Source organism: Kogia breviceps, chromosome 12 (assembly GCF_026419965.1).
Source record: "Kogia breviceps isolate mKogBre1 chromosome 12, mKogBre1 haplotype 1, whole genome shotgun sequence".
NCBI classification, from domain to species: domain Eukaryota; kingdom Metazoa; phylum Chordata; class Mammalia; order Artiodactyla; family Physeteridae; genus Kogia; species Kogia breviceps.
The window spans coordinates 2,001,413-2,027,716 of NC_081321.1; the positions used below are offsets into that span (position 1 = coordinate 2,001,413).

General features: G+C 40.8%; 1 protein-coding gene across 6 annotated transcripts in view; it reads right to left on the reverse strand.

Annotated features, from left to right (window-relative positions):
• Nucleotides 1-26,304, reverse strand: part of ERC1 (ELKS/RAB6-interacting/CAST family member 1) — a 368,179-nt gene that overhangs the window by 271,934 nt on the left and 69,941 nt on the right. For 3 of the 6 annotated variants that reach the window (XM_067008463.1, XM_067008466.1, XM_067008465.1), the window contains exons 3-6: nt 18,396-18,812; nt 8,084-8,158; nt 2,746-2,901; nt 1,427-1,510 (exon numbers count right to left, since the gene is read on the reverse strand). In XM_067008463.1, the coding sequence (XP_066864564.1) occupies nt 1,427-1,510; nt 2,746-2,901; nt 8,084-8,158; nt 18,396-18,812 (732 nt within the window). The remainder of the gene's footprint in view (nt 1-1,426; nt 1,511-2,745; nt 2,902-8,083; nt 8,159-18,395; nt 18,813-26,304) is intronic. The other 3 variants (XM_067008464.1, XM_067008468.1, XM_067008467.1) reach the window with 1 other exon arrangement.

The following is a 26,304-nucleotide window of genomic DNA, read 5'->3' on the forward strand; positions in this document are numbered from 1 at the left end:
GCTTCCTCATCATCTGCATTACTAAATAATCCTCAAATAATGCTATACTGACCATAAAGACTGAGAAAAAGAAGAAAATATCCTAAATAGAAGAGTTTAGAAGCACAAATTTTCCTCAAAAGTTAGGAGCATAAGGCTTTTGCAGTCAATCCCACGTGAGAACAAACGAGTGTGTATTCTTGGGTAACTAGCTCTCTAAGCCTTGGTTTCCCAGTCAGTAAGATGGAGAAAGCAAACCAGTGCCACTGTATTGCATACAGATTAAACCCAAAAAATGTATAGAATGTTTAGCCTGTTGTTCGACACAAAAAGAAATTAATAATACTAGCAGAGGGAAAAAAGTTATAGATCAACTTCTCCTCTAGACGATACACGGTTACAACAAACCAAACTGGACCCTTTTAGACAAAATATCTCACTTTTCTATCTATACTATAAAGCGGTCCATAAATAGCAAACACTAAATTAGCACACGTGGGTTTTTTTTTTCCTCTTAATGCTGCATTCCAGTCTTATCCTACCGTAATTTTCAGAAGCAGTTTTTTCCTGACACTTGTGAGACAAATGTGTGCACAGGCTAGTATAGGGGGCAGTGGAGTGCAGAGCTTTACCAGCACAGGTTCCGGAACCAAATAAATGGCTTGTGTAAAAATCAAACTCTGCCTCTTACTAACTGTGTTTCCTGAGCACCACTGTGTTACCTCAGCTTCCTTATCCATAAATTGGGTTGAGAATATACCTACCTTAGTAGGTTATAAAATGCTTATAATAAGTACTCAAGTGTTAGCTATTTTCTTATAATCATTTTATCACAGTTTGAAATGGAATTTCAAGTTCTCTAGACAGATGATGGAGCTACTGAATAGATTTAGAGACTTTAAGTTGCATTCTACTTCTAATTTACTAGATAACTAAATAAGCTAATCACTTCAATACATCTGTTCCAAAGAAAGTAAAATCTGTTGCAAAATCACCTATCGGGGACTTAAAGATGATGTCTACATATGAAGGTAAAGCACTTCACTCAAGAAATCAGATTGAAATAAACCCTGGGTGATGGACCTAGAACATCTGCACATTCTTTGTACCTAAGAAGAGAAAGAGACCATTCACAGAAATCAACAAGCTTCTCGTAACAGGAAAGGAGTGGAGAAAACACAGCTTTGCAGCACCATCCACACAGTGACAAAGCAACAGTAAAAAACCAGGGACAGCGCTTCCAGAGCACACGAGGGCTCGCTGCACACGGGGTGGCACATGGGTCAAACCAGCGAACAGGAGTCGGTTAAAGAGCAGCGCAGGCTGGTTAGTGCTAGTGCCGGGCAACGCTGCCGAGCACAGAGTGAAAGTGTGAGCGCCCGGAGCCAGAGCAGCAGGGCCCGCTGTGGGGCCCCTGCGCGCAAAGGGTCGATCTTACGGCAAAGACCTCGGCCTGAAGACCAGCCGCTCTCTTTCTCAGCTCCGCCCCTTGAGCCTCTTTCGAATTTAGCTGCTCCTTCAGTTGCTCTACCTGTCACGACATTGTTATTCTTTTTCACTCATGTGTCAACTTAGGTCTGTTTATTGTCTGCTTTTGAGCCAGAGCAGTAACTGGAAATAACAATAACTCATATAACACAAGCAAATCTGCTCCCCTAATTTCTTCTTCAAAGGACCCTAGATGGGCTCACTATTTTCAAAGGGTAATGGACTGAAATGTGCTAATCAGCAAATGGGAAGCAGAGACGGTATTCTGTTTTGTTCTCAAGTTAGAATGATAAATCAAAACTAACAGCAAGTTGGATATGTGAATTTTTAACTTCTGAAAGTTACATGAAATTGGCCACAGTCAGTGATAACAGATTCTTAAAATAACAGAGGAATATTCTACTGACTTATATGCAGGTATGGGTATCACAGAAAGAAGCCAGAAACTGTATCATTAAAGGAACAGTTTCCACTTCTGAGAAATTAGTGAACTAACACAACTGGGATATGGGGGGCAGGGGGAGGGGGAGGAACACTTATTTTCTAGCTAATATTTTATAATTGAAATTATGATCTTTAAAACACCACAGACCTGATAAACTGATAACTGTAATAAACTAAATGCTCCAATTTGCCTAAAATAGTTTATAGAGTCAAAATAAATGCCTTTGGCTCTAAGGAAGTACTACTGTGACTGAGGTTATAACACAGATGGATATGTCTCAGCGATGCCTATCCTACCGTGCAGACACCCCAAGCGCACGTGGGAAACAATAAGCCTGACACACATGGGTCTTCTCCAAGGGGGGGCGCAAAGGGCTTTCCTTTAGGGAACTGTGTTTGAAGGGAAAACACGATTTTATTTAAGGTATTTCAGGGGAAAAAAGGGGAGGTGGATTCAGTCTCTTAGGCTGAATCTGACTTCTAAATTTGTTCACAAGACATAGAGAACGTGGTGTTTCATATAGTGAGAAAAACTCATCTGGATATAATCCTACTAATCGCCTCAGAAGTACTGGTAGACATGAAATGTTAAACTGTGATAACACACACTTAGCCTCATACAAGTAATTTTCTTTTAAGTGAAATTTGAAATAACTATACAACGTCAGTAATTCTGACTTTAATTCTGGAAAGTTCTATCTGGAAGAATTACGGTACAAGTATTCTTCCCTGAAGCCTGATAAAACAGCGTGATGTCCATCATCACTAAAGAAGTAGGAACGTGCATCAATTTTTCAAACCCCATTTAAAAATTACGGTATCACACACCATTACCTTGTTTTTCATAAATTTAGAATGGCTCCGATAGACCTCCATTTGCTTCATTTCTTCCTCTCGTTCTTCAGTACTCAAAGCCCCGTTCGATTTCAGCATCTGAATCTCCTCTTCCAAGTCTCGGAGCCCACGCTCCATAGAGGAAATTTTTGAATCCTGAGGACAAAGGAAGATTTAGACATTAAAGTATTTGCACAGAGAGGTTGCACGAGCCTGTCTTTACAGATGTGAAATTTAATAAAGATAAACAAATATGTAGAAATATTGCAACTGGTGCCTTGCTTCTAAAATATATCCTTCATGGCCATATGGTGGAGAAGAGGAGGACTGAGATCCATAGTATGATTTTTTTCCTCTATCCTTTCCTCTGCACCCTTCTGATTAAAGTTTGAGAGTATTAACTAAAGAAGTAGAAGCAATGGAAAACTAGTTAAAGTTTCTTAGTACTTTATGGTCAACAAACTTCTAGTGAAAACATTTGTAATATTAACAGTAAAACCTTTTCTAGCTATAATATTTTATCATTTTACTTGATGACCCCTAAAAGGTTTACTTCTGCCCCCAAAGGAGTAGGGGAAAGAGTAAGAAGGCTTCAAAGACTTACACAATAATGCGTATAAGCATATCTACAATAATAAAGATCTGATAACCTCCCACTGCAGAAAAACAAAGGGATGAACAATTACGTTAACAGTTACACTTTATCACACAGTGGTCCCGCCTTATCCACAGTTCTACTTTCCGTGGTTCGCCCGAGGTCAACTGCGGTCAGAAAATATCACATGGAAAATTCCAGAAAAAAACAATTCAGAAGTTTTAAACTGTGCACCGCTGTTCCAATCAGCATGATGAAATCTCCCACCAGCCCATGCTGTCCCACCGGAACGTGAATCACCCCTTTGTCCAGTGTGCTCCCGCCTGCTGGGTCACTCACGGCAGCCACCCTGGTGATCACATGGACAGTCCTGGCATCACAGTGCTTGTGTTCAAGTGACCGTTTTTATGTGACAGTATTTTATTTACTACCGTCCCCAAAGCACAAGAGGAGTGGTGCTGGCAATTCAGATTTGACAAAGAGAAGCCGTAAGGTGCTTCTCTTAAGTGAAAAGGTGGAAGTTCTCACTAAGGGAAAAAATCATATGCTGCGGTTGCTACGATCTACAGTAAGAACGAATCTTCCAGCCGTGAAATTGGGATGAAGGGAAAAGAAATCTGTGCCAGTTTTGCTGTTGCACCTCAAACTGCAAAAGTTACGGCTACAGTGCATGACAAGTGCTTAGTTTAGATGAAGAAGGCATTAGATTTGTGCAGTAAGATACTGAGAGAGAAAGAATGAGACCTATTCACGTAACTTCCATTACAGCATACTGTTATAACTGTTCTATTTTACTATTAATTACTGTTGTTAACCGCTTACACACTGCGCCTAACTTATGAAATTAATCACAGGTATAGGTACAGGACAAAACGCAGTACATATAGGATTTGGTGCCATGTGCGGTTTCAGTCCACTGAGGGTCGCGGAACCCCTGCAGAGAAGGGGAGGCTACTGACTGCGTTAGTAATCTTACTTATTCGCTACACTTCACCATGCGTGTGAAATAGCCCGTAATGATTTCTAAAAAGAAACGTCACTGTCCTTATAAATCAGCATCACCACGAATAGCACCTCCTAGTACAACAACCATCTATACTCATTTCCTGGGTCTTGTCTGTCACAGTACCTAGTTTATCCCCAGATTACTTTAGATGTCGTCAACCACAGAAAAACTCCCACATAGAAGAGATACTTTTACATCTATGGTTGCTCATGCTTATTCAGCTAAGAAGTAAAGACCTTAAAGAGCACAGATTCAGTATAGCTTTACTTTATTTGGAATTTTAGAGAAACCATTCCTTTAGGAAGAAATTTTGAGACTGACTTCCTCTTTTCACTTTACCTCAAGCCTGTCTTGACTGACTTTCCTTGCTATCTGAGAGCGTGCCGATAAGAGTTAAAGGATTTATCGTGAGACAATTACAACTAGCTATTTTTAGGTTTGGGGGAGAAGCGAGGGCTGTACTCCTCTGACTTGCATTGCGTTACCTTTAAAAATAACACAACAAAAATCTTCTTTTACAAATTTATTCAAATGAAACTTACAATTAGTTCACAATTAAACATATTAAATTAACACAATCAGAGACGTTCTAAACCTAAACCAGGATTTTGATTTACTCGTTTAAAACTATCCTGGCCCATAAAGAATAAATAAATAAACCACGTCAAATGCACCATCTGAAAAGCCCAACACAGACAGAGAGGCGGCTCTTGACCAAATCAGACACTCACTATCAAATCATGCACCATAAAATCTGCACCTAAAAAGGGGCCACAACTGCAGCTCTGAACGCCACGAGGCAGAAAAAGAACCTGCCAGGCTACTTTCTGGGATGAGGCCAGAAAATTAATGCCTGATGCGTTGGACTAGTTGTAGCACCGACCAGTACTCAGGCTGGGTTTATTTGAGGACAGCCCTTTCCAAGGAGGTTTCTTACTCCTAGAATGTATAATAACTAAATAAATAAACTCTTTATCATCTTACTACTCTATACTTCCCCAGCCCTGGGTCTCCCATCATTAATCAACCAACCCCACTGAGCCCAATGAAATCCTCTGCTCCTTGTTAAATTTCCCAAATCCTCAGCTTTTTTTTCAAAAGTTGTCTCCCTGCTCTCAGTAACCCAGGCTTTGGCAAAGGATGTAGCCTCCCCGAGCGCTCTCCAGTGAAGCTCACTAATCCCCCAGCAGCACAGAGCGGCAGCGAGAAGCACGGGCCTCCTCCAGGCCCCCGGATGCCGCTCCCATTTAAAGCTCACACTCCTCTTCACTCTCCCTCCGCACGGCTGCCATCTAGGGGTGTCCCCGTCACTCCTGCCCACTGAAGAAGCCTTCAGCACCGGGCTGACAATAGGCCTCTCCTTCAAAATGGCACTCCTGCCATAATCCTAGGATTTCAATGTCCGAATTCCCTGACGTCCGTAATTCCAACGCCCTCATCCTCCGATCCGGTTTACAAGACCACATCACCCAGGACTCTCCTCCCAGGCCTGACACACCGTCACTCACATTAACTGCTGCTCCTGCGTCTCACAGAGTCCTCCGCCTCCCTAACTTCTACATTTTCTCCCAACCTGTCCATCCATTCTGAATTCTCCTCCTTCCTGTCCAGGCTACGTTCCTGGGCCGATCATCTCAACGACTCCTTCACCTCCACCCTCAATTCACTTGCATCCCAGTAATTCTGCTGTACCTACCCAGCAAAACTCTAACCCTAGAGCAGTCCGGTAATTCCTCCCTGCTCCTCCACTGCTAAAGGGAAAAGAAAAAGTCAGAGAAGGGAGACGGAAGCAGAGGGAAGAAAGTGGGAGAAAGGAGGAGGGAGAGGAGGAGGAGGAGAGAGAAAAGGATATTACGTCCCCTTGAAGGCAGCTGGGCTCTTCTATAGTCCACCATCACCTCCTTCCCCATCTCCCCCAAAGGCCAGTCGAGACCTTCATGATCCTCTCAAGCTCATGCCACACTCTCAGCATCTCAGCTATTTCATCTGCAATTTCAACCTAACATCCACCTGACCCCACTGGGCCACCAGAATCTCAGTCTCTTGCTTCTTAACAGAATGGCTGGAGGTTAACACAACTTAAAATAGATCTACTGCCAGTTAAAACCAGTACACGTCCCTATGCCATCAAAAGGCGAGCAGAATAATTCTGTGAACAAAGGTACACTCGTGTGTTTTTAGGTTCCAACAGGGATCAGGAAATTACAGGTACAAATAAACTTGTGGGAAATGTGAACATGTAATTAAACCTTTCTAGAGGCTGTTTACAAGATTATGTTCAAGACTATGAATTGTCTAACTATAAAGAACCCAGAATCCACTAATTTGGTATTTGTTTGGTAAACCCTTTCCCCAGTGACAATAAAGATGTATACAACAATAAAAACAAACTTGTAAGAGGAAATCATCTAAATTAAGAGAGCCATTCTGATAACTGTACTTGAGAAGCATCTATTTACATGAAGCTATTTATATACCCAAAACTAAAGATTCTTGTCACATCAACATATATTAAATGAAGGCACATGATACAAAACACCGTGTCAAACTTTTTAGAGGATACAAAGAAGTTAAAAAAGAGACAGAGAGGGAAGGAGGGGGAGAGGGAGGGGTCCCTATCTGTAAGAGTCTTCTAGCTCTTGCAAGAAAGAGTATGTTGTTAATAAAAATAATAATAGCATAGCGGCTAACACTGACTGAATGCTTACTATGTGCCAGGTCCCGTTTAAAGTGTTTTCCTTGTTTTAACTAATTTAAACCACAAAAGAACCCATGGGATAGGTACTATCGTTACCACCATTTATCAATAAAGAAATTAAGGCATGGAGAGGTTAGGTTACTTGTTCTATGTCATACAACTGGTTAAATAAAGCCAGATTTTGAATCCAGGGAATTTAACATAGAAGGCAAGTGCTTAGTCGCCAATCACCATAACGTTCAGCCTAAAGATTTCTCACTACTCAGTAACTTAAAGCAGAGGTTTTCAAAGTCCATGAAAACCTGGGGGTGCCTCCTAGCCCTTTTGAGAAGTCAAAACTATTTTCATAACAGTACTATGACTTTATGTGCCTTTTCCACTGTGTTAACATGCGCACTAAGGGTGTAAAGGACAGGCAAAAGTGCTTGCGCCTCTGGACCACAGCGCCAAACCGCACCAGCGGCCAGTGTACCCTGCAGCGTCAGCACGCGCAGACAAAAAAGAAAAATAAGAAAGAACGTTTTTGAAACACTGGCTCACTTAGGAATGTCCCTGGTGCCTTTTCACACGCTCACCCCTTGAGCGTGTATCTGTGTGCCACTCTGTGTGATGAAACGGGACGGGGCCCGGCCCGGCTGCCGCGTCGCGGGCGTGACGCTGCCCCCGGGACAGCAGCGGCTGCTCTGTGAGCTGCAAGCTGAATCAGGTACTTTTTTCACGGAACCTTATTCTTACTCGAGAGAAGAAACGACACAGGCAGACATTTTCTTAAAAACAAATGAAATGAGTCATTTTACGAGAATAAGGGGCCCTGATATCAAAAGCTCTGAGAACAGCTGACTCCAAGAAATGCTGGACAAGAGGAAACGAAACTGAAGCTCTTTTAATGTGTCATCTTCATTAAGTCTTACTATTTCTTCTCAGCCTACAAAATGAGTGAACGATTGTTACACACCACTTTCTTAAACTCGCACATGAAAGTGTGATCACTTGAAAGTGTGAGACGACACATAAGATTCCTTAGGAAGCTCTCACTTACCTTCATTTCGATAACGGTTTGCAGAGCTTTAGTTTTGGCAGAATCGGAGGCATTCTCAAATCTCCGATGCATCTCCTACACAAGAGAAGCAAAACAGAGAGTAAGGGTCCTCCTTTTCACTCTCATTTTCTCAAGAGGGGAGTGGAGAGGCAAGGGAGTAGTAGTTACACGCAAAGATGACGACCCGGCCTTGTAAGGTCCTCTGAGCCACCTCCTGTCTTCCCGACCTCCCCCCGTGGGCCAGGGAGCACACAGACCGCACTCAGGCTAAGCGGCACAGGGGGCCCCCGTCTCCGCACACCTGGTTATGCACCGTGAGTCACACAGACCCCAGCCACCACACGGGGGGAAGCTCCGGCACGTGCCAAGGTTGTGTGTCACTCTTCCACAGGACTCTGAGACATATTGTCAGAACTCCAAACAATCCAAAAAGGGGATTAGAAATAGTCCCCCTTTAAAAGGAGAAATCAGGACTTCCCTGGTGGCGCAATGGTTAGGAATCCGCCTGCCGATGCAGGGGATTCGGGTTTGAGCCCTGGTCCGGGAAGATCCCACATGACGCGGAGCAACTAAGCCCGTGCGCCACGACTACTGAGCCTGCGCTCTAGAGCCCGCGAGCCACAACTACTGAAGCCCGCGTGCCTAGAGCCCGTGCTCCGCGACAAGAGAGGCCACCGCAATGAGAAGCCCGCGCACCGCAACGAAGAGCGGCCCCCGCTCACTGCAACTGGACATAGCCCGCGCGCAGCAACGAAGACCCAACACAGCCGAAAATAAATAATTTTTTTTTTTTTTTTAAAAGGAGAAATCAAAGTAGCCACAGTCCGCACTGCACAAAACAACTGAAAGCATTTGTGCTGACAGCCTCCTTTGCATAGCATCCTCCCCCAGAGCAACAACCACCGGGCTGCCTACGATGGAAATCTCTCTCCAGAGGGGCTACGATCAGAAAGAAAAAGAAGGTAAGACTGCTGAACAAGTTTCCTAAACCGTCTACCTGTAGCAAATAGCAGAAAAACATAGCTATTTTTTTCAATCCAAATGTCAGTGCGTTCAGGATCAGAAAGGAAAGAAGGAGGTGGTAGAATATCACAGTCAGGGTCTCCAAGGATCACCCTGAAGTTACCAGACCTCCTCAGGCTACTTTCTTGTCAGATTCTGTCAATGTCTCTGAGGCAGCCAGTACTTCCAGAGTACACTGCGACAGCCCCTAGTGATGGCAGAGAATACAGATGGATACTTTCCATCTGAACAGAGCTGGTGAAATTCTAGCCCTGCCCTCTGCTCTGGCCATTTGACATGTATATAGATGTTTACTAGGCCACTCAAACTTATTTCATCCAAAACAAAACTCGTGATTATCTCCTCTCTAACCTAGCCCCTCCTCTCAAGACTGATGTGTCTTGTCCATCTCCTTAAAGGGCATTACCTTCCCGGTGGTTCAAGCCAAACAGCACAGTGTCTCCTTTCATTCCTCCCACATCTTCACTTCCTACCACCTTCTAGAGCAGGTCCTAATTGTTCCAGCTTCAAAAGATTTCTTGAATTTATCATTTCACTCCACTTCCGGTCTACTTTAAGCCTAGATTACTACCACAGCCTCGAGTTAAGTTTCCTTTCATTTTCTCTGTCCATTTTAAAGAAAGCAACGGTGTACTCTAGATAAAGCATCAACAAATCATGGCAACAGTCTGTTTTCAATCCTTCAACGAGTTTCCTATTTACTTCTCACCCTCTAAAAAGGTCAACACAATCTGATCGTAACAGACAGAAGACTAGCTCTCCTGTCATAACTATGTTAAAATTAGACAAAAATGCATAGAGCAACTGTTTTCAGACATTGGGAAACAAGCAGCACAGGACTCTGATCCTTGAGAGAAGAGAAACTAACAAGGTTATGGTCCGGACTTGCTATCCAATACGTGACGCGGGGAGAGGAAGACCAAACGGAAAACAGCAGTCCCGCAGAGCTCAGAAGACGGATCAGTGGGTAAGAGTCCCAAAGACAGAAGAAATGTGCAGAGCAGAATGACACAGAGGAAGAACCTAGCCAGAAAAGCAGCAGTGTCTGATCTGACAGGGGTCCCCTGGAGTCTCTGACCAAATACTGAGCCTGCATGTACAGGGAAAGACTCCACAGTGTCAAAGAACCACTACTGGGGACAGAACCACCACCAGAGAGCTGAGAGCCGAGCGACTACCTGAACTCACGTGGGGCTGGGAAGAATTCAAGCTCCAAAGAGCCAGAGTGGAGAGGACATCAGAGGCACAGAGCAGAGACCCCAGAAAGGCCACATCTTTCGAGTAGAGACAGTCTAGCCCTGGAGGGGAGGCTACCTAGACTAGAGCCAACCGAGTGTAAAAGCAACTAACCCCTGCAAGATAAAACACTTCATTAAGACAGGAAAATGCAGAACATATTAATCCAGGACAAAATCTGAACACATGAGTTCAGGCCATAACCACCTCTCACCTGCATTAAAACAACAAACTCATCAGTTACCCCCCAGCCTCTAGTCTGTCCACACTGAATCTACTCCCTACACTGTAAACACGTGATAGATTGGGCACACAGATACTTAATAATGTTTAATCAATGACTGCAAACTTTAAAATGTAACAAAAATAAAATGAATCCTGCTAATTGTAAATAATCATCACCTCTTAGTAAAGTCCTCTAAACGACACTTCACATTTTTCACTTAATATTTCTGTATCTACTTGAAATACTAAAACTGCATTTCTTTGAACTATCTCACAATTCAGACCCTGAACTAATTTCACCTGTCCTTCCCATTACCTACTTCCAAATTAGGGAAATTTCCAAAAGCTTTAGAGTGAAACTATTACAATTTCATTTTAAACTCTAGCAAGCATATCAGCAATATATAAGGAAAGAAATCCACTTGAATAAAAAAAACCAAAACCCTCCTCTGCCAAGGAACTAGGGTGCACCTTAGACCATTCGCAGGCATAAAGCTTTCCTGTTAGGATCTCGTAAAACCCATCAGTGGTAACAGATTTCCGTTCAAAGGCCCGCGCGGGAAAGCTCCTTATGAACACACCCTGCAGTCGGCGGGCCGACCCACTCCCCTCTCCCGGGCAGCACGCGGAGCCTCTGAGCCCCACTCCGTTAGTGAAGAGAGAGGACTCTGGGAATGGAAAAGAAGGTGCCGTTCAGACAAAGGTAAGAAGTCGAACGAGCCGGTGCTCGCTTTATTTCCCTCTCTGTGGCCTGAAAATGTTCACTCTACACAAATTAAAGTACAGGCAGAATTATCCGGATCTCCTTACACTGTCAACTGTGGTACACGGAAGAAAGTGTGTTCAGTTCCTCTCACTGATTTACTGAAGTATAATGACTAGAGAAAGAAAACAAACAAGTTAGGAACAAAATTTATCCGTTGTTAGTAGTTTCTTTCTGTTTAAAAGTCAGTCAACATTTACTTACACAACTGAGAGAAAGGAGCATTTGTGACTGAAAAGTAGTACTTATGTCCGGAATTTCTTTCAAGTTTCAGGTTTTAGCCTCCAGCACCCCTGGTTCAAGGGTAGACACCCCTTCAGCAGATTTCAATCCTCCACACAAGTTCTGGGCTTACTGTACTCCACACGGAGACGCGAAGGAGGAACCCTCACTACCCTTCCTGTGCCTCAGCTGCGCCGTTGTCAGACAGCACTGAACTTTGACCCTTTACCATCTCAAGTGACGGCGTGCTTCTGAGAAAACATATCTTCCTGTCAAAATGGAAATGAGGTACAAATGACACACCAAAAAAACAGATGAGGAAGGATAACCTGAATCAAGTTATGCGATGCAACTGTTCGCACTTTCCAAAATCACTAGGAAAGGGCAAACTAACTAGGGACCCTTTTTCTTTTTTAATTCTTTCTGCTCTTTTGTCCAAGGTTTCTATTTTTTTTCTACATATGTTTATTTCTCTTTTTTTCCCCTCTAACCTCCTCTGCTTTTACCTTACAACTGCCAAAGATACAGACAGGCTTTCCTCAGACACACCAGAGCCAGAATTCCTAGCCTACAACCTAGTTACAGAGCAGGGCTTTAAAACCTCAAACACTGCTGCAAATCTTAACATGAGAGCAGTTGCACTAAACAAGGTTTGTTGACTGAAATATTATAGAGACGAAAATTAACACACATGTAAATGTTTTAAAACAAATTAGTATTTTAATTTCTTTTTTTGTTGTTGTTTTTTTGGCCGTGTCGTGCATCATGCGGATCTCAGTTCCCCGACCAGGAATCGAACCCGTGGCCCCTGCAGCGGAAGCGCGGAGTCCTAACGACTGGACCGCCAGGGACTTCCCAACAAATTAGTACTTTATTCATCACAACAGGATCTACATTTCAAAAAAACGGGAGCACATACAGAACTGAAATATTTATTCAGCCTACAGACAACGCTTGGTACGCATATGGATGGCCGATCCCCAAATTCCATAGCCAGTTCAGGTATGTTCTGCCAACAGACTGAGAACCAAACTCTGGTGTGTCACAGAATCACCTGTAAAGCCTGTTAAAACTCCATACGCCTGGCCCCAGGCACTAACCACGTCTTGACTGTAGTTCAGTATGTGTCCAATAGATGTCTTCACGCTTCTATCCATCAAAGGAAAGGCACTCCGGTAAACAATACAAAATCTAACAATAACTCACGTAACAATGTAATTTCAGTACAAACAGAAAATACGATGCTTAATTTGATTTTTGTTCTTCTTCTTTGGCTTTTATTTGGAGGAATTATTTACCTGCTATCTACAGAATCATGTTCATAAACAAAACGGAAAACTAATCACAAATGTTCCTGGATATGAATGCTGTGTTAATCTTACTATATTTCATCAAATCTAAGATGTCACTGATTGTAAGGCAAACCACTGTTTAACGTGCTCAAAAGAAAAGAAGGAAATGCCTCCAAATAAACCATGACCCAAGCTTCTATCATTCAGAATTTTTATTTTATACTGATTGCAAGACGCTTTTTTACTTATTTAACCATAAGGTTTCAGCATATATCATTCTGAGCTGTTTTATAACTTTCTCCATACCAATAACTGTCTGTCTCAATGCTGATTCACAGCATAATGTTACTGAAGACACAATGAACAGCAGCTGAAGCTAACATGAGAAATAGCAACAAGGCTCACCACACCGACTGAAGCGGGCAGCTGTTGCCTGTGAGCACACGCGGGCAGACAGGCCGAGCAGGGCTGCGGCCTTGCTGGCAGAGGTCTTAAGATGCCGTCAAGGACAAGACTTATTAACTCAATTTCATACTGTAGAGATGGGAAAAACTACGAGCCTTGGAAGCGATGAAAACCCGCTTTTTTAAAAGATGGACAATAATCCAATAATAATAAAACCTATGGACATCCCAGTGTTGCCAGCTCTCAATTCTTTCTGCCTTTCTTGACACACTAGTGATACAATGTACAGTAGCCATTTCAAGTCACCACTCACCCAACCTAGAGTTGTTAAGTTCTTTATTAGACTTCCTTGTTCACTCGTAATTCTCCCTCCCCCATTTATTCTCAACACAGCCAGAGTACATTTTAAAAGCTAAACTAGATCACTCCCTTGATTAAACACCAGCGCAGTGTTCTCTTGTACTTTGAATAAAATTGTTGCATTACCTGCAGGGATCCTGAAGACAAGTGCTTTGTCTCCTAGAGGGCATGGACTTTTGTTCTGTTCGCTGCTACTATATTTCCCTGTGCTCTGCACATGGGTTAGTGCCCAATAGATATCTGATGAATGGAATGAGTGACTCTGGCCCTGGCTACCTCTTCAACCTCTCACCTCATGCCTGTCTTCCCCTTAGACAATATGCTTTCGTCCTCTGGTCTCCTTGCCGTCTCCTGAAAACTCCTCCTCATCAGGCCTTTGAAACTGTTAACCTTCTTCATGAAATAATTTTACCCAAATGCTCAGCAAGACTGTTTCAGCTTTCTTCAGACATTGCTCAAAGGGCACCTCCTCAAAGATGCTTACCCTGTTTATCCCTTCTCCCAACATAAGTACACTCAACTAATTTCTTTCCTCTCATAATTATCAGTGGATTGTCTCTCACCAGATTTTTAAGTTCTAGGAGGGCACAGACCATGTGTTCTGACATGAAAAATGTATACCCAGCGTGTAACCCAGGGTCACATACATTCTGGAAGCTCAATCTGTTGAGTAATGAGCAAAGAAAGGCTGTGCCGAGTGCCTCTAGCACCTTGTCACTCTGGAAACGAAACAGTCGAGCCACATGTTACAAAGCTTTACTCCAAATTACCATTTTAGCTTCTGTTACCTGTATTTTCTAACATACACAAATTTAATTGTTTAAGGCTCTTGCTATGGCAATAAAAGATTCTTTCCTGTCTCAAGATTGTATTAAAACCTTTTTCTTACATTCTCTTCTAGTGTTGTTATTTTTTAAGAAGTAGCTCTTTATTTCATCTAGAACTTAATTTGATATAACTATGTACTGTTTTCCAAATAGATGGCGATTATTCCCAAACATGTATCATATGCTTAAAACTATATTATTTCTGGGTTCTATTCCGTCTCATCAATCTAGCTATCTATTACTGTGCCAGTACCACACATTTTAATATCACTGGGTTTAAAACACATATATCATGAGCTGCTTAAACAAGTATTCCCGCACTGTTCTTCTTGCAAAGAAACTGCAACATCATTTGGGCACGTGTCAAGAATATTCCTATTGGGATTACATTAATTTCACAGAGTTGGGGGAAAGCAGCTTTATATTAATGTTCCCATCTACACTGTAATGAAAATTTAGCCCTATCCTTTCCATCACCGTTACTGATATTATTTATTCCATTTTCCTTATCTAACGGCGCTGCCTAACACTTCCAGAATAATGTATATACTGATGAACACAGCTGTCTTTGCCTCTCCCTAACTTTAATGGATGCGTCTTAGTATGCGTCAGAGTAAGCACAATTCTGGCTAATAGTTTAAAATATGTTTATAATACACATTTACTGAGTTGTTTTATTTAAATCATGCTATAAAAGTATCATTCAATTCTTATTTTTAGTTCATTTGGTTTAGTTTCCAAAGTGTCTGTAACATTTTATCTAATGTCTTTGAGATAGCTATCAAACACTACAAAGTTATCTTTTCCTTTCACCTATTACAAATTATAACTGTGAATGACATATTAAGCCATTCTGGATTCCTAGAATAAACTCCTTTTGGTCAGAATATTATCCTTTTATCATAATGCTGATTTTATCTGCCAATATCTTATTTATAACTTCTATATCTAAACTCATAAGCAAAACTGGTTTGGGGTTTTAGTTTGTTTTCTAACCTTCGTTAGGTTTTAGTATCCAGTGCTCACACTGGAGAAAAAAGAATTGGAAAAGCTATCCTTCTTTCTGTAAGCTCCAGGCTTAAACTTCTTTCCCTACATTTCAACCAACATTTCTTGAGTACCCACTGTGCATTTGTTAGACACTGACAAGATAAAATTTCACACACACACACACACACATATATATATATATATCCACATCCTTGGTGCAAAAAATTAAGTGAGCAATGAAGAAACACACATGGAAGTATACTATAATATTACTGGCTCATCTACATATATGTATAGAGCTGCACGAGGAAGACTTCACAGAAGAACTGAAATTTGAGCTAAGTCTTGAAGGCAAGTAGGAGAAAAAGAAAGGAGAACCAGCATTATAAACATGTGTTCCTGAAGTAATCACTTCTATTTGCTCTTAAATAATTTTAATCCATAGGACTGTGTTTCCTGTAAGATGATGCTACATTACTAATAGCAACTGGAATTGTGTATTGATACAACTGCCTATATTTCTTTCCACATTATGTTCAGAAGTGGGACTTAATATCTGTAGAGCTTGTCACTTCAAAATTAGTCTTAAATTCATGTTTTTTTCCTACTGCTTGTTCAAATTCACCATATTTCTGTTGTTCTCTGCCAGAATAACACCGTGGCTTTTCATAATCCTTAACTATTCACTATTTATTAACTCCAAAACTCAAAAATAAATGGGCATAGGTTGAAATATTCCGAACAGAAGGAGTAAAAACGTAACATTCAAAGTTCATCACGATGCTGGTAGGGTTTTCATACTGCATGCTATTTGATTTGAGATGATTACACCTTCTCTAACAACGTTCTGTGGCCAGGCTCCAGGTTACCTCATTAAAATATAAACTCTTTAAAGTAAACTGAAAGGGCTCCCCTGGTGGCGCAGTGGTTGAGAGTCCGCCTGCCGATGCAGGGGACACGGGTTCGTGCCCCGGTCCGGGAGGATCCCACGTGCTACGGAGCGGCTGGGCCCGTGAGCCGTGGCCGCTGAGCCTGCGCGTCCGGAGCCTGTGCTCCGCAACCGGAGAGGCCACAACAGTGAGAGGTCCGCATATCACCAAAAAAAAAAAAAAAAAAAAAAAAAAAGTAAACTGAAAGAAACTCAGAATGGTGCCTACAACACAGGAGTTGATAGAAAATTTTCTAAAACAATACAGTCCAGTAATTTGAAGATTGTAACGTATATAGCTGCAGATTAACCGTAAAAATACAGTATATGCTTCTGGGAGGATAAACTGGTCCAATCACTCTGGGAGACATGACTGATATTCAGAGTTTTGAAAAAGTACACACCCTGAGCAAATTCATTTCTGGAAATTTATGCTAAAGAAAAAAATTAATGTACAGGGATATATGGTTAGGGATATTCAGTGCAGCACAGTTTTATAATAATGAAAAATTAACAGCAGTCTAAATTTTCAACAGTAAGAAATATAAATAAATGCAACAGAACATTATAAATTCAATTGAAATTACAAAACTCTACATGTACTGACAAAGAAAGAAAGATGGTCAAGACAAATTATTAAGAAAAGTGGGTAACATTACATTATGCATCACTGCACTACCTAATACAGTAGCCACTACCTACACAGAGATACTTAAATTTAAATTTGATTAATTAAATTTAATTTTAAATAGTTATATTTAAATAAAATTCCGTTCCTCACTCACACTAACCACATTTCAACTGCTCAACAGTCCCATGTAGCCAGTGGCTACCACATTGCAGAGAGCAGACATAGACCGTTTCCATCATCAGGGGAAGTGGCTGTTTTGCTGCCTTTAACTGCCTTCCTCACACTTCATTTAAAAAGGGATTATTCAGGCTGGCACTAAAATAGTGCTCAGATTTTTTTCCCCCTATCCAAATGTGAAAATTATCTGAAGACTCTGACCTCATATAGGGAAGTAGAGCTGTCATTTTTTAAAAATTCAATGTAAGATGAATTCTTCACTTAAGCTTTCTTAAAATGAAGCATTACATAGAAAACGAAAAATTATCAGTAGTCACAGTGGTCAGCTAAAGTCTGAGTTTCTTCTCTAAAAATAAGTGACAGCATATCTCTGTATCATTCCCTCTAGCTGTGCCTCCAGGGCAGCAAATAATTTTTTTTAAATTTTATTTATTTTTGGCTGCACTGGGTCTTCGTTGCTACACGCGGGCTTTCTCTAGTTGCGGCGAGCAGGGACTGCTTGGCATCTCAGTGCGCGGGCCTCTCATTGTGGTGGCCTCTCTTGTTGCGGAGCAAGGGCTCCAGGCACGTGGGCTCAGTAGCTGCGGCTCGAGGGCTCTAGAGCTCAGGCTCAGCAGTTGTGGCGCGCGGGCCCAGCTGCTCCGCGGCATGTGGGATCTTCCCAGACCAGGGATCGAACCTGTGTCCCCTGCATTGGCAGGAGGATTCTTAACCACTATGCCACCAGGAAAGCCCAGCAAATAATTTTTATCACGTATCTTTTACAGCAAGACAACAGTTTCCATGGAAACCACAGGGCAAACATCCATTACTGCTGCCTAGGACTTTATAAGCACACCGAAACCGAGGGAATCGCTTACTTTCAATTATTAATATTTTAAAATTGAGCAGTAGTTAGTTCCTCTAATTCTGGTTTTGTTGTGTGTGCCTCTATGAACAAATCAAGAGATGAGTAACAAATCAAGAAAATTCTGTGCCCCTCTAGCAACAAAATGAGTCTACAGAAATCATGAGGGAAAAAAAAAACCCAGAAAGGTATTAAGCCAGTATACATGCCAGTCAATGTCATCTCATACAAGACAGCAAATCAGAACAGAAATCAGTGCAGAACTTAGGTAGGAAGGAAGAAATCCCCTTGCACTAGCTCAGGAGAGCACACGAATTTATCTAGGTCAAAAGGCTGACCAATCAGGAGAAAAGAGAGTCACGACAAGGGAGCAAGTGGCCACGCACCTCTCTCAACAGAGCGTTCTCTTTTTCCTTCTGCTCCAAAAGGCTTTCGAGGTGGTGGACGTGCATCTCCGCCTCTGCCAGTCTCCTTGTTCTCTCGTGGTCCTCCTCAGTAGCCTTAGCAGGAAGCCCCTTGCTCTGCAACATCTCCAGAAGCTTCTTGATGGATTCGTCCCGAGCATTCAGGGTTTGCTTCTGAGTCTCAATCCGCAGCTCCATCTCCTCCAGAGTCTTTCGAAGGAGGAACAGCTCCTTGGCCTGCCGCTCGTGCTCAGCGTGCAGCCTCTGAAAGTTCTCCTCCGTCAGCTCTGTCACACAAGGCTCACCAGTCCTACTGTTACTATCCTGTTGAAACAGCTGGTTCAGGTCCCTCTGGATCCGCAATTCATCCTGGAGAGCCTGGATTGTCATTTGCATGTGCTGGTATAAAGACAAAAAAGAAAACCCAAATGAGCTTTCCTCCTCAAGGAGCAGAAACAAAGCAGATTACAGGGAGTGAGAAAGCAGCTACCACAGCTCTCAGAACCCTGCATTTAGCAAATGAGGATTCACATTATTCTGTTTTACCCTGTCTTTAAAAATGATTGAGATAATCTGTAAAATGTCAGTAGTTTAATTTGTGTTTATTACCAACAGGAAACAAGGTAAGTCTGGCAGCTCCTCACTTGGCTTGACTAAATAAAGACAGTGCTCAAGATTAACAGAAGGTATTACATGGAACTGAACGTGAGGAGAGGGGACAGACAGGGGAAATCTATAGGAATACGGACACATAATACAAAAAATTTCATCAAAAAACACAAAGGATGTCAAAATACAAAATGACTTTTAAGTGTTTTACAATTAAGTTAACACATTAAATAATAAACATATGCGTGCACGCCAGAACGTGCTTAGCACTCCTTGTGTGTTAATTCATTTAATGCTCACTGTAACACATGTACTATTATTTGAATTTTATTGATGATGACACCAGGCATACAGACTTAAATAACTCACCTCAAGATCACACAGTAAGTAACAGGGCTGGCATTCGAATTAAAGCAATTCTCGCAGCCCACCGAAGCTAGTACCCAAAGGTAATAAGATAACTTGAAGCTTTAAAAACAAAACACAAAAAACTGAGGCTGTGTGAGCTATTTATACAGAAGAAGATAACAATATAAGTGAGTGATTTGAGTAATTAAATGAAAATGTTAGTGCAGATAAGCTAGTAAAATGTTTCAGAGGGTATATCTTTAGCCTGTATCCCTAACGAAGGTATATGAGCCTTTAATCTGAATGGATAAATTCTAGAACATTATACAAAGAACCTAAAAGGAAGTTACATCAAGAATCATGTTTTTAGAAATGAAGAAGCAACAATAGAAAATCACTCTTTGTATTCAAGGTATTCAAGGTCTGGCAGTGTGCCGCAGTGGAAGGAAACTAACCCACAATCAGAAGACGTGAGCTTTAGTTCCAGCTCTCACACTAAGGAGCAACCTAATTTGGAACATATTGCCATCTTTCTGGGTTTCAGATTCCTCATATTTAAAATGAGGATATAAATGCCTGCACCATCTTTTCACAGAGCTAATAGTATCATTGAAATCTTTGTGGCATATATGTTAAAACGTACATTGTTTAAAATTTTTGGCAAACTGCAGAACAGCAGTAAATATCTCAAGGAAACGATCTGGCAAGTGTACAAAGATGCTCATTGTTGTTTATACCAGTGACAAAATTAGAAACAACCTAAATGGATATTAATAGGTGATGAGTTAAGTAAATGAGAAATGTCCACCCCGTTCAATACTATGCATCAATTGTTTTAAATGTAGATTTGTATCTACTGATAAAAACTAGTTACAACATATTAAGCGTAAAAAAGCAGATATATAATAGCAAGTATAGGATGATCACGATTCTAATTTTTAAAAAGTATATACATGCAGAGAAAAGTCTAAAAGGATGCAAACAATTACCAGTGTCTGGGTATGGGTAGCTTTTTACATTTTTCTTCATACTTTTTTCTACTATCTAAATCCCCTACAGTAAGCAAGTAATCAATAAAAAGAGACATTTTTACCTTTAAAAATAAGAGAAAAGACTTCATAGATGCCTGCTTGGCTGTGTTCAATTTGCTACCACTTTGGTTAAGAGGGAGGGAACAATAAATATTTACTATTTACTATAAATAAAAAATATCATAAGAAATAAAAATACTTCTGTAATGTTACACAAGAAATAATTAATGGTTATTTGGGGGAAGGGAGGAAGGCAAGAAGGGAGGAAGGGAGGAACGAACTGGAATCACTGAGGGACAACATGTAAGAAAACTTTATTCTATTCCGCATAAAAAATTTTTTTAACTGAGGTGTAACTGACGTTGAAAAATTTTTAATAGCTTTATTGAGACATAATTCACACATACCATAAAGTTCGCCGGTTTAAAGTGTGTAAGTCAGCAGTTTTCAGCATATTAAAAGTTATACATCGATCACTACTATCTAATTCTGGAACAGTCATCACCCCTTAAGAGAAATCCCATATACATCTGCAGTCACTTCCCAGCCACTTCCCATCTTTCTCTCCTCCTAACCCTCCTCTTGAATTTGAACTAAATGTATGTACTACCCACTCAAAAATTAAATTTAAAAAAATGCCTAATGATATTTTTCAGCCTCAAAAAGGAAGGAAATGCTGGCACACGCTGCAACATGGATGGACACTATGCCAAATGAAAGAAGCCCATCACAAAAGACAAACATTACACGAGTCCACTCACATGAGGGTCCCTAGAGCAGTCTACCTCACAGAGACAAGAAGCACAAGAGTGGCTGCCAGGGGCTGGGGAGACGGGAGACAGGGAGTGACTGATGGGTGCAGAGATTCAGTTTTACAGGATGAAAAGAGTTGTGGAGACGGATGGTGGTGATGGTTGCACAACAATATGAATGTACCTTACGAACTGTACACCTGAAAATAGGTTAAGATGGTAAATTTAACATGGTGAATGTAAGCTGTATTTTACAACAATATCAAACACTGGGGAAAAAAATATGCCTGCCATAGAATTCCAATGTGTTGATATTAAATAATTTACTTATAACAATTGATATTTAGCTTGGTTCTCATTTTCCACTATTATAACAGGCACCTTCACATGTATATTTCTGCACATCTATCCAAACTTTTCCTGGAGATAAATTCTGAAAGGTGGAATTCCTGGATCAGAGGGTACACAGTTATGATTTTAATACACACAACAAATTATCTCTGAAAGGGTCTGTACAGATTTAAACTTCTACCAGATGATGTCTGAGCACTTTCCTATACCTTTGACAACGGGGTATTTTCTTTCTTCTCTTCATTTTTTGGGCTTTTCTTTGATCACAAGACTGAGTATCTATTCACATATCTACAGGTGCTTTGTATTCCTTCCTTTGTGACTCATCTGTTCTTGTTCTTTGCTCATTTTGTTTTGGGGACATTTAACCTTTCTCCTAATCCACTTTAAGATCTTTCTATATTTGGAAAACAACCTTTTGCCTGCTGTGCATGTTACAAATATATTTCCAAATCTGTCATTTTTCTTTTAACATAGTTTATGGCAACTTAAATAGAGAATTTTTTCAGTACAAAGATAAGAACCTCTTCTTTTATAGTTTCTAGTTTGGGTATTATGCTTAGCAAGTAGTGAACTTTCAATTATGGCAGTCTTCAAATTCTTGAAAAGCACTGGCTTTTTCTTACGAAAAATAAATTTACAATAAAATTATCAGGTATTTGAATTCATGAACATGATTCTTTAAATAAATTTAACTACCCGCATCATGCTCTAAAGATTCTCAACAGTTGTTGGAGTTCAAAATCCTTAATAAAAAGTTGTGTCAAAATGCTAATTCTCTGAAGCCTATAATCAACCTCCAGTTTCATTCTTTACCTTTGGAAGTCAAAAAACCCAAATAAATCCTGAGCAAGTTTATCCCACAGGGAAATATCAGAAGTTAAATTCAACAACGAGACTGATTCCTAGGTACAACTGTCCCCCCTTTTCTGGACACTCATCACCAAATTCGTTCAAATCAAGAGGAACAGGTGTTGACGACAGCTAAGAGTCTCACGCACACTCTAGCGCTTGTGATTACGCTCGTACGGCAAGCACTGTTCTGGTGAAGAAAGAAAACACAACGACTAACGTGCCCTGCTTCTTCAGCTCTGCCTGCACCCATTTTACTAGAATATAGAATTGAAATGATGCTCTGACTGGTAGCCGAGAAGGCTACACAGCCATTTTCTCCATTGAAATGGGAATCAGCACCCCTTCTTGAGGCTACACTCAAGCTAGATTCACTTTATAAAAACTCCTGCCAACTCCCTTGGGAGAAGAAAGAAGCAGCAGGCAATAAGCCAGGCTGCTCTTTCTCTAGCACATTCATACTGAAGATAAAGTGAGCATATCTGCACATATCACAGACATTTACCATGATCGACCAAAACCAGACATGCTGAATTCAGTAGGCCGATCTCAGTTGTCAGATATCAGGAAAATGTCTATTTGGGAATTCTGCTCATGACACTCTCCAAGGTGATCTCACACTCCTCACGTTCCAAGCCGCACACCAACACTCACGAGTCCACTTCTGCTCACTCTGACACCCAGCTTGAGCCGGAAGACTGGAAAAATAACTGCTTAAAATTTAGTACAAGGATTTGTGCTAAAATTACACCAAGCTGCATCTCAATGAAACGGTAGGATGCTGTGAACAACTGTAATGAAAATCCTTAGATCTCTGATAGGGTCTAAGACCTTTTTTTTTAAGAAAACTACAATCTCAAAAACAAGAAAAGATCACAGCAATGCTTCATATATTTTAGACAAATATCAGAAAAGCTCTTCTGAGGCGAAACGTCCACTAGTTTCTCTGAACAGAGGACGCTTTGATCCAGTTTATCCTGGTCTCTAAACTGACAGAACCATGGAGTCTGGAGCTATTTCTAGTTACAGAAAAAGAATATTACGGATACATGACAATGGTCGTCGTCACAAACATTATACTGTATCCCAGAGAGTTCAATGCACTATTTGTCAAGATAACCATCAGAAAAAATACCAGTACTGCATCCTATTACGTTAAATTAAGAACGATTTCTTTTCTCAAACATGTAAACACATACATTGAGTAAACTTTATCAATGCAAGATGCAAAAGCATTTATAATAATTCTTATTAACACCACCCAAGTCGCTCCTCAGGCTCTGCGATGCTCTGATCTGTGCTGTACCGTCTGTGTCCCTAAGAAGAGCACTTACCAGCCCAATCTGCAATTTATTTCTTTGTATCTGTCTTCTAGAAAAACTTTCTAGAACTTGGGACTTTCATCTTTTTACTCTGGGGCACGGCACAGTGTTTGGTATAATAAGTGCTCAAAAAATTTTTGATGAAAGATTGACAGAAACAAATTTTCATGCATTATTTTGAAAGTAAATGGCTACTAGATAGTAGATGCAAATCAAGTCCCTGGAAAATTACATCTTTCCCCTATAACAGAGAGAATTACTCTTATTCTGTTAACAATTAGTTCCTTACCAGCTAACACACAAAAAATTCTATCTCAAATACAAACTGGCCAAAATACTAAATGCAATCCTAATTTTTAAAAAAAAGTTAATTATACACTCTGGATTTATTTGTGTTTCATCTGAAGTGAAGAGAAGCATTTTCAAATAATTAACTGTCAACAAGTATCTTTTATACTTTTAATACTATACAACATACACAAAAAGTGTAGGATAGAGTTCTTGTCCAAAATCAGAGCTTACAAAGTGGTAAAACTTAATAGCTATATATACACACTCACACACCAGCACTATACCTTATTATAAATTTTAAATTAAGAATATTCAAGAAGGAGAAATGGGACACATAAAAGCACTTATTATATATGCAACATACTCAAATGAAGTTTAGATTCTACAAGATCACTATGATTTGGATTCATGAATCTTTAATATGAAAAGAAAGTATCCTAATTTCTATCATTTTAGAAGAAACTCAGAGTTTTTTAATGAGTCTGAATCTCCAAGATGAGACAAAGGAAGAGCCTCTAAGGTAATTCACCTCATCTGCTCATTAGTCTAATATTCTTTCCGTTGATTCTTTCAGTTGATGACAAGGATTTATTTTCTGTGCAGCAAAGCACACTGTAAACTCTCAAATATTAAACCAAAACCAAGTTCTCAGACTGATCTAAACACCAGCAAGAGACATACTACAATGCAAGAAACAACCACACCAGAATTCAAATGGATAGATTAAATTGTTTAAATGAATGCTACATTGAGCTTATTCTCCTCTAAAAAAGATGTCAGGGCTTCCCTGGTGGCGCAGTGGTTGAGAGTCCGCCTGCCGATGCGGGGGACGCGTGTTCGTGCCCCGGTCCGGGAAGATCCCACGTGCCGCGGAGCGGCTGGGCCCGTGAGCCGTGGCCACTGAGCCTGCGCGTCCGGAGCCTGTGCTCCGCAACGGGAGAGGCCGCAACAGTGAGAGGCCCGCGTACCGCAAAAAACAAACAAACAAACAAATAAAAAAGATGTCAGAGTCAAGAAAATGAACAAGCAATTATTCCAGATTCCTAGCTGCTACTCTCTGCTACTGAATCCAGGAGAGAAAAAAGAACATCTGCCTTTATGCCAGCATAACCCAGAAGAGAAATTAAAGAATAAATGAAAAAAAAAAAAAAAAAAAAAAACCTATCAAAATGAGGAAGTCCCAAGGTCATTAATACATTCTATTATTGTGTGCTCATCAAGACAACAACTCAAGTGACAATAAACTGATTTTAGTACAAGTTCTAGAAATCCCAAATAGCTTTCGGTTACCCAAACTCCCATACCATTTACTTACCCCTTAGCCTCTACTTAAAGAGTATCCTCTACCCGTTCCCTCACTTTCTCTCCCAGCTAAATCCTACCTGCCCTTTCATCCTTAGGTCAGACATTATCTCCTCCAGAAAGCCTGTCTGACTCTCAAACTGAACAAAAGGCAGAAACAGAGGAAGGAATGGGTGGAGGAAGAAAAGTACAGAAAGAGGAAAAGATAATATCCCAAACCAGATATTACAAGAGTAAAAATATCATACTAAGCAATGTCAGGGTTGAAGACGTCATTCCATTAAAAAATAACATCAAAATAAAAATTTTTTTAACCTTAAAAGTAAAACCAACCAGCAGAGGGATCCTATAGTAACCGTTTCCACAGTGTTTAACCTGAGAATGCTCAGTACTAACAAAGCAACGGCAGAATTAAATACAAGGGACCATAAAGGTACTGTTCAGTCTAGCGGCATTTTAAGTATCAAGCTCACTGCTTTCTTCATGCTCTACAACCCGAAAGTTTCAAGCACCTGCAACAGACGTCAATGAGGTTAACAAAATTCCCACATTTAGTCCCTGAAATACTAGCATATAAATCAAGAAGAAGGGTAGAGAGAGAAGAGTTAAGCGATGCCAATCAGCTGTGAACATGTTAAGAGCTAACCCTGGCAATGCTACAACTGGGAGTGGATTCAGCTGAATAAACACACCCCGGAGGCAGCAGCTTGGCTGTGAGGTGGTGGGGGGTGCGGGCCGCTGACATTCAGCTGCAGTGCATGGCATAAAGCTAACAGGGGCTCATGTCTGTGTCCCACAGAGCTATGTCAACACTGAAGTCACTGTGTGCCCAAAGCTTTCCAGAAGCTATAGAATTCCTTTCTCCTTTCCCCCACTCCTTTTCCTCCAGAGAAAGAGAAGAGGCAAGGAAGACTGATATTGAGGGAGAGTACAAAGAGATCATGACCTTACACAGTCTTACAGAAAAGCACTCGTGTACACTGCCATTGTTTAAGATGCTTTCACACCCACTATCACTAAACTGTGTTAAATT